This window comes from Gossypium raimondii, chromosome 6 (assembly GCF_025698545.1).
Source record: "Gossypium raimondii isolate GPD5lz chromosome 6, ASM2569854v1, whole genome shotgun sequence".
Classification (NCBI taxonomy): Eukaryota; Viridiplantae; Streptophyta; class Magnoliopsida; order Malvales; family Malvaceae; genus Gossypium; species Gossypium raimondii.
Genome location: NC_068570.1, coordinates 32,867,128 through 32,875,604, shown reverse-complemented (window position 1 = coordinate 32,875,604; position 8,477 = coordinate 32,867,128). Strand labels below are relative to the sequence as shown.

At 33.3% G+C, this 8,477-nt stretch overlaps 1 protein-coding gene across 1 annotated transcript; it reads right to left on the bottom strand.

The window, feature by feature from the left end:
- Positions 1–695: 695 nt before the first annotated feature.
- Positions 696–7,948, bottom strand: LOC105773280 (metal tolerance protein C4). Its single transcript, XM_012595032.2, has 13 exons — positions 7,465–7,948; positions 7,321–7,375; positions 6,698–6,830; positions 6,528–6,583; positions 5,468–5,582; positions 5,284–5,341; positions 5,065–5,183; positions 3,573–3,692; positions 2,320–2,421; positions 2,161–2,233; positions 1,682–1,749; positions 1,112–1,172; positions 696–1,037 (listed from the first exon to the last, which is right to left on the bottom strand). The coding sequence occupies exons 1-13, from the start codon at positions 7,730–7,732 to the stop codon at positions 913–915; spliced, it is 1,353 nt and encodes a 450-aa protein (XP_012450486.1). The 5' UTR covers positions 7,733–7,948; the 3' UTR covers positions 696–912.
- Positions 7,949–8,477: the final 529 nt, after the last annotated feature.

The window sequence follows — 8,477 nt, the reverse complement described above, 5'->3', positions numbered from 1 at the left end:
CATATTTGATGGGGTCGACTGAAACTAAAAATCGATATTTCAATGATGATACTCTCATCTAGGTGGATCTAATGATTTTCCGCCTAATTCTTGTACAGAGCCCTGACAATTGTATATTTGGGTTGAAAGTCGACCACACAGTGTTCTCCAATGAAAAAAAGATGTCACGAATTTCATCGTTGTAATAAACAACATTAACTCATCCGCTCATTTCAACAAAATAACTTGTTTCACATGTTGAAAACAAAAACATTTTATAGAAAAATAAAGTTATATTTGTATATGAACAACAAAAATCAAACCTTACTTGATGTAATTATATGTTTGCTCGAAATTATGCCTTACAAAAAATTTCTAAAAAACCTTAAAGAGTGAAAACACATACAGCTGGACGCGCTTTGCTGACTTAGCAAGAAAACACATCCAACTGGAATCATTTTCTTACCAAATCCGCTGAAAACGCGTTTCCCTTCTCTCTCTACAATCAACCTAATCCAACAAATTTCAAAAAACCGACCTAATTTGATACTTTTTGTAAAAGATAGACATTTTTGAGTAATTCACCCCATATATGGTTGCTCCTTTCATCTTTTAAATAAAATACAAAACCCTAGATGCTTTAAATCATGTAGGATTCCTTCATATCACTCTGCAAAATACTAGCTAACAAATTTTTTTATTATCGGGCCATGATCTTGTGATGAATTCAGCTTTCTAAGAATTGCACTCCCTTTTCAAACTCAAACATCACTATTCACAGGTTACAATCTGTAATCATAAATATAACGATAATCCTGTAAATTATCGCTTTAGTTTGAATGACAAAGTGACATCTTACTTAATTGCAATTTTTTACGTCCATTAGATATGTGAAAATATACGGTGGAAATAATGCCCGTACAAAATCTGGGATCATGATGGTAGGTCTATGGGGTTGTGGGCTTCAATATCAACATGCCGGATGCCGGGAACAAGTTCTTGGATCTCCTTTTCGAGTCTATCAACTTCACTTCCTAAAGCTGTGACCACTTCCTCACCTGCAAAAGGAACTCTTTTGTCATACACATTACAACTCAATGTATTACAGTTATTAGTTCATCTACTTGCATACCATAATTGGACATAATCTTTAGCAATGCGGAATCATCTTTCTCCTTCGCAGATTCTCGAAACTGTGTACAACCAAAATCCGGTTAGTCAACATGGGCATAAAGCATAAGAAAATACCAGGACAAGAAATTCACCAGAGTAGATAATTTAAAGGCTTCAGGCGTCTTAGTTTAGTGCACTTCCCTGACACTACCATTGTTTTTAAAACAAGACCGAAGATCGATAAAGTAGGATGCTGGTTCTTAATAACAAATAATGCATGCACAAGCCAAAAGTGGAGTGGTGTTGATAAGACATTAAAACTTCAAACCATTGAACAAAATAGTTATTAGCATATTGACTAAAACGATAATTATGAAAATTATGTTATTATTTAAGTCAGATATCTTCACAAGGAATACTCAATTTCTCGAGTATATATAACTGCTTGTATCAAGGAAAATGTTCATGTAGAGGACAAAAAGGCCAAATCAGTTTATTGAGCTATAATTAGCTACACATAGATAAAAGCAAAAAGCATTGAACAAGAAAATGTCTTGAAGACCAAAAAAAGAAAGACTGAAATATTAACCTGTCTCGCCCACTCCTCACGTCCCGTTCTGTTGAGATAATTTTGCACGACCACCACTCCATTGAAATCTGTAGCATACATTGCCACAAGAATACAAATAAATGCCAAAAGGTTTCAACTAGAGAAACGCCAATGATATATTTTAGTAGACCAGATCTAGCATAGACTCTGCTAGTAACCTATCTAACTGATATATTAAATGATTAGAAACCCAAAAATATGGACATCAGTACAAATTTCTAGATAATTCCAGCAAGAAAAACATCACATCAATGTTCATAACACATTAGCATTATTAATGCGATACTGACAAGACAGCTAGTAAAATGCATCTCTTGCTTTCCAGTTAAAATACTAGTATTGCAAAAGATGGAAGGAAATTTGCAAAAACTATTTGGAATTGAAATTAATATTAATATCAAGAAAGCTAATCGTAAAATATAATCATCAAAAAGTATAAGGCAGTGTGAGACAATCACCAATCTCTGCCTTGAATCGGAAGAACCCAGGTCCAATCACCTCACTCTTGCAATCATATAAAGCATCTACAACCTGCAGAAATTTCATGCCCCTCAAACTTTTCAAGAATGATATAAATGAAATGGATGTCAAGTCAAATAATTCTAGTAGAGATATACCGGATCATTTTTCAAGAAATGGAGAACCTTCTGCATATCATGTTCATCAATTGCTCTCCCTATCAAGGCATGCCGGTTGCGCTGGATGAGAAATATTGCGACCTGCATAGCTTAATATGCTTCAATAAGTTATACCACAAACCAAAAGATGCTAGAAACTATAACCTTACAATAACGCAGCCTTAAGACTTAATTCTAACTACATAATTTATCTTCCCTCCCTCTTTCTCCCACTCTTTATTTCACACTCACACAATGCCTTCTCTTGAAGAGAATCTGAACTAGCAACTCCTGAAATCATCTCCAAAGTATTGACTAGAAGTCATGGCAGCAAATACCACTCAGTTTTTCCACCATTCTAATGCCAAATTCCATTCATCCCCCAAACTATCATATGCCATAATGGAACTTTCCGCGCCGTGGGGGGGGGGAGTTTTGAAAAAAGGAAACAAGGCAGTAGCATTCTAATTTTCAAACTTGCAACAAAACCATATGTGAAAACAATATTGAGAACCTACAAGCCCAAAGCAAGGCAAAACAAACCCATACATATTAATCACCCATGAATCTTGTTTCAGCAACCTAAATTAAAACCAGGGTACTCAATAAGTCACACTTTCTCAACTTCATTTCATTATGTAAGAGTTTACATAAGCAACCTAAATCATCAGAGTTGCTAAATTCATCAAAGCACACAAAAACAATATACAATGGAACAACTTTTGCAAATATTTTAACTGATTATCCATTTCATAGAGGACTTCCCAGTCAAAGTTAACATGCTAATATGGCCATGCATTTTAGTCCATAGTACTAAATATGTCATTAATCACAAATCACATCCTGCATGTCACCTTGCCAGAAAAGCTTTAGTAACTTGCCTAAGGTATTGGTCTTATACTCCCTTTCATACTTCATAGCACAATGTTCAGGCACACCCTAGTTCTCCACCAATCAATTCCTAAAGACAACATAGTATGTTTTCAGTAACCCATAAAAACACACAAATGCCTAATGTCTAAATGGAAACATATCACCTTAAAATTGGTTAAAACGGCCAACAGAGCTGTGACTGTGTTCTTAATTCAAGAAATGCCAAGCTTCTGGTAGAGACAAACACTACTTATTGACTAAGGAAAACTAACAAATACCATCCAGCTTGTTCAAAGAGTTTCCTTGCATAATATCAAGCAGTATTTACTGGTATTCAGTTAAAGATGTAAAAAATTCAGTCGTTAAAAAGTACAACAGACCATTCCAAGAAGGTTGCCAACTATAATGGAACCTATGGGATCATACATGGCATTCCCAGTTGTCTTCACTGCAACCAGTGATGCTGCAGCTATAGCCAGGCCAGTTACTGCAGCGCCATCCTGCAAATGTGGACATAATATACTGTGAAGCAACTAGAGAAACAATCTGTGGTAGCTAGGAAAAATCGCAACTATGATCATGATTCTTACAATTATTTATTTTAGAAAAACTTGAACCAAGGACAAACTGTGCATAATGGTACATTCAGACACTTGATAGGTGCAGAAGTCAAAAGAAGGGAATTGAGAGAAAACACAACATAGAGGTAATGCAGTCAAGACTAAACATCATCCTTAAGGTGTGCACAAAAAGAGAAGGGAGAAGAAGCCAGGAGGCACAAGAAAAGCTTGTCAACAATTTAAGAAACAGATTTTCAATTTAGACATCCAGTTCAAGTATTACTTACAGAAAAAAAATATCTAAAGCAAGCTTATTAAATATTTTAGAGGAAGGAACAACAATTCCTCAATCACTATGACAGGAGCTAATCAATTAAACTAAGAAACCCTTAAATCTGCTTCATGCATGAAAAATTATACCAAATGAGGGGCAATAATGAAGAGCATATGGAGATATAGATATAGATCAAGATATCTGCAACTATGAAATTCTTCCTATGAAAATGCAATTTAATTAGTCTTTTATGAAATTTTCATTCTTCTACAGTCAACTAGTTTAGCCATCTGCTACAAAATATGAACCAAGAGGAAAAGGAAATTACAAAAAGTGCTTCTCATTTAAGACTGATTGGTAATTCAACTGTCATGACACCTACACCTAAGACTGGTAAATTCTTTCAAGTTGCTTTACTGAAGAAGCCCAGTTGTAAAGATTCTGCAGATTGTATCACATGACTAGTGAAATATTTCTTCTTCCAAAAAGGGAACACAAACTGTAAAATCAACAATAACAACAGGGAAAACTCCAATAAATTATTCAATCAACTCACCTGCACACAGAATATCAAAATTCTCCACAAATCCCACAAAAACTGCAGTATTTCTCAACAGTGCAAAATATGGCTGCACCAGGGAGTGTTTAACCTTGGTATGCAGATGTGCAACATAACTGAAGATTAGTACTAATGCTTCCTTTCTCTTCATTTTTATTTTTACCTTTGCAAAGGCTGAAGGGGCAGGCATGTTAAATTGAACGCTTAAATTAGCTAATGGTACATTGATCAAACTCAGGCTCTTCTCTTCACTAAATTAATAGATCTATCCATAGCTTTAACAGTTTCAAGTATAAGTACTCTACATGGCAAATAAACTAATCTAAAATATAATATCATCTCCCATCTTACTGTTATAGCAACCGAAAATTTCATCCTAACTCTTTAATACGGATCCGAATTTCTCAAATCCCAACATCACATTTAACAAGTTCAGTTCTTTAATAACCAAAAGTGTAAATAGGTACACTGAGAATTACCTCTGTCATGACTGCAACAGATGTAGGATCATGGCCACGCCAGACATAGTCCTTCACTTTCATCCCCTCTGTTGCTGCACCTTTCTTGACAGCTTGTATGGCAACAACAAGAGAAGCACCTAAACAGGAGGTATGATAGTTTAAAGGGGGAAATCTAAGGAGGAATGGATTAAGCTGATGCACTTTCGCTATCCTACAATCATGATGCTCCAATTATACCTTCAATTATAAATGAGCCGCCTATCACCAAAGCTGCATACTCAATATTATCTGGGGGCTAAAGAAGACAGCAAGCAAAATAAGATGCCATTTGTCAAAAGCTTAAGAAAAAATAATGAGGAAAAGCTAAAGGAGCATAGAGTATATAATATATAAAATATATGGGAAAATCAAAGTCAAGTACATGTGCTATCCATAGGTTTTGAACTCCATGAACAATTGTAGCACCAGAACCAAGACAAAATATGCCAACAGCAGATATCAAGGACCAAACAAATCTTTCCTTGGAATACCCATACCTGAGAGAAAAAAGCAGAGGTATCAGCCTCTCGTTAAACATATGAACTTGTATATAGTGTTTACAAAAAATTCCCTGGTGTAGCATGTATGTATCAAATTAAAACATAGGACTTAGTTGATAAAGAAGTCACCTATCTTAGTAGAAAGAAAATACGTGGTATTAAAAATTATAAATTTCTTGACTTTCAACTCTTGCTCAGAACAGCAACCAGTTAACTTTAATTACTAGAATTCTTGAAAAACAAGTGATGATAATATTAGGCGGAAGGGAAAAAAGAAAAAATTATACAAGGCTCTATTTGGTTTCAGAAAACAGAGGTTTTTTCATTTTAGTTTTCTTGGAAAATGGAAAACAGTAAAAAAATTTGGTTGACAATTTTAAAAACATTTTTAGAAAATGAAAATATGTGAAAACTAGAAAACAGAAAAAAGAGTTATTTTCAATGTTTTAACGAAAAATGTTTAGCAAAATTGGAGAAGTCAAAACAAATGTTTTAAACTTCAATGAATTGGCACTGGTTCAACTCCATACAAAGACAAAGATACTCTTTTGTAACAATTTTTAATATCAAATCTCTGACATTAGTTCAAATCCATATAAATAAATTATTTTTAAAAAAATTATTTATCATTATTCTATCATGAGAAAAAGTTACCAATCAACATTCATTGAAAACATATTTTTATTTTTATGTATTCTTTAATTTTAAAACAAATAGAAATTGAAAATAGAATATAGAAATAGAAATAGAAAACATTCTAAGAAACCAAACAGAGACTGAATTTATTTATTTACTAGAAAATTTTAAGAACAAGATGACTAACCCATGCAAAGGCACATCATCCATGAACATTAAGATGCATAATGTGATACAGGAAAATCATAACTGGAGACATGGTTACTATGATTAGCAATGGCTGTTTTAACTATGGAAAGGACTTACGGATGCAAAGCATCTGGTGCACGCCTTGAACTACTCAAACCATAAGCAAGCAGCGCCTGCAATGCAACATGTATTAGTTTCTGTGCATTTCATAATCAATAAATTTAGTTACAAAGCAACAAACTAGTATCGAGGGAGTAAGGGAAAACAAAAGGGAGAGGTTTAACTACCTGATTAGCAAAATCAGCAAGTGAATGAACCATTTCAGCTAACATAACATGGCTAGAGGTTGCTAACCAGACCCCAAACTTGAGAGAAAAGACAAGGAAGTTGCACCATAAAGCAGTTGTAACAGCACGTTGACTAGAGGGTCAAAGATTTAAGGCAAACAACAAGATATCAAGGCAAAAGGATATGAATAAACTGACATATAGTCTAAGCATTCACCACAGAATGAGATTAAAATGAGAAGAGCTCACTCCACTTATAACGAAACATAATAAGTAGCCAACACACTCTTAGTTTTAATCACCAGGAATCAATCAAAGGCAACCTAAACTATCCAAGATAATGAAAATATAGAAGTAATTTGACTTTTTTTTTCCCAATTATAAGTATACAGCAAAATTGAATCGATTGCAACTATATTCTTCATTATTTTTCAGAAAAGCAATTCTGGCTTTCACTACTGAAATACTCCTGTAGCCTACCCCCATCTAGTTATTTGTTTTTGCTAGAATTTAAAAAGTGAATTTCTATGCAAAACAAATTCTAAAAAGAAAACAGACTAAACATTAAATTGCAATTCAATTAGAGGGAAAAGACCAACTACAAAAAAAGAAAAAGGAAGTACCTGTGCTGATCATTGATTTCAATCTTCTTTATTTGTTTAGCCCTCGTGAAAAAGTCTGCAGAACATATCGATATTCATTTGTAAACAATTTACAAAGGAGGCAAAACCCCATTTTTTTACAGATTAAAAGATGGTACTACTAACTTCGACGGGAAGAGTAAAAATGTGTATGATGCTGATAATAGATGGGATCATCAGCGGTCAGTACAAAACCCAGCAAAACGCAACGTTTCAAACCTCTGACTTGCCCAGAATTTGTTCTTTGGGAACTAAATTGGAAAAAGCTCTGATTTCGGGGGTCTAAAAAATCAAAATGGGAGAGATTGTTAAACGATGAGTTAACAATGATAGGGGAAGAAGTGTGCTTGGAGGAGCGAAGGAAGCGAGAAATGAAACGACACGACGTTTGCATTTACTTGAATTGCAAATTTCCAAACAATACTTTACTGGTTTTTCGTTTCCGGAGAAATTGAAGCTGAAGATAGAAATTTCGATTTTTTTCTCTTTTTACGTTAAAGATATATATGAATCCATTTTTTCGGACTAGGGTTTAAAATGGGGAAAATACCGAAATAAAAATGAAAAGGGTTTTAGGTTGAAGGCGAAACAAGATTATGGCGAAGCATCAGAATTAGAAATAAATATGAAGGGAAGGGAAGATTATATATTTCGCCCCCCAACTTTTATCACTTTTATCTAGTTAATACTCAAATATTTTTCGGTAAATTACACGCATAGTCACTTCATTTATGAGTGTCTTTTTATTTTGATTAGTTAACTGAAAAAATTTCAATTTAATCATTAAAGATTTTGAAATTTGTTTGTTGATATTTTGCCTTTAAAAGTCTCACTTTTAATGTTTATATAACTCCGTTTCTTTCATTGAAAATGTTGAAAATGGTTTTTGGAAAATAATTTTTAGAAAATAGTTTATTTTTAGAAAAGCTAATATTTTCTAATGTTTGGATGAATCATTGTAAAAATATTTTTGTTATTTGGTAGATTTCTTGAAAATATTTCATAAAAATTATTTTCTATAAAACAAACATACATTTAAGATTTTCTTAATTTTTCATTGTTTAATTAATTGAGTTTATTTTATATCTATAAATTTATATTTTATATTGTTCTTTGTAGAACTATATAAATATATTTGT

What these genes read in the sequence shown, in the direction of transcription:
- LOC105773280 (XM_012595032.2), bottom strand. Translation starts at nt 7,732, where the DNA reads ATGCAAACGTCGTGTCGTTTCATTTCTCGCTTCCTTCGCTCCTCCAAG. An exon ending in GCACCAGATGCTTTGCATCC is followed by an intron (nt 5,583 to 6,527) that starts GTAAGTCCTTTC and finishes TTTTTCTCTCAG; the next exon opens with GTATGGGTATTCCAAGGAAA. An exon ending in ATTTCTTGAAAAATGATCCG is followed by an intron (nt 2,234 to 2,319) that starts GTATATCTCTAC and finishes AAATTTCTGCAG; the next exon opens with GTTGTAGATGCTTTATATGA.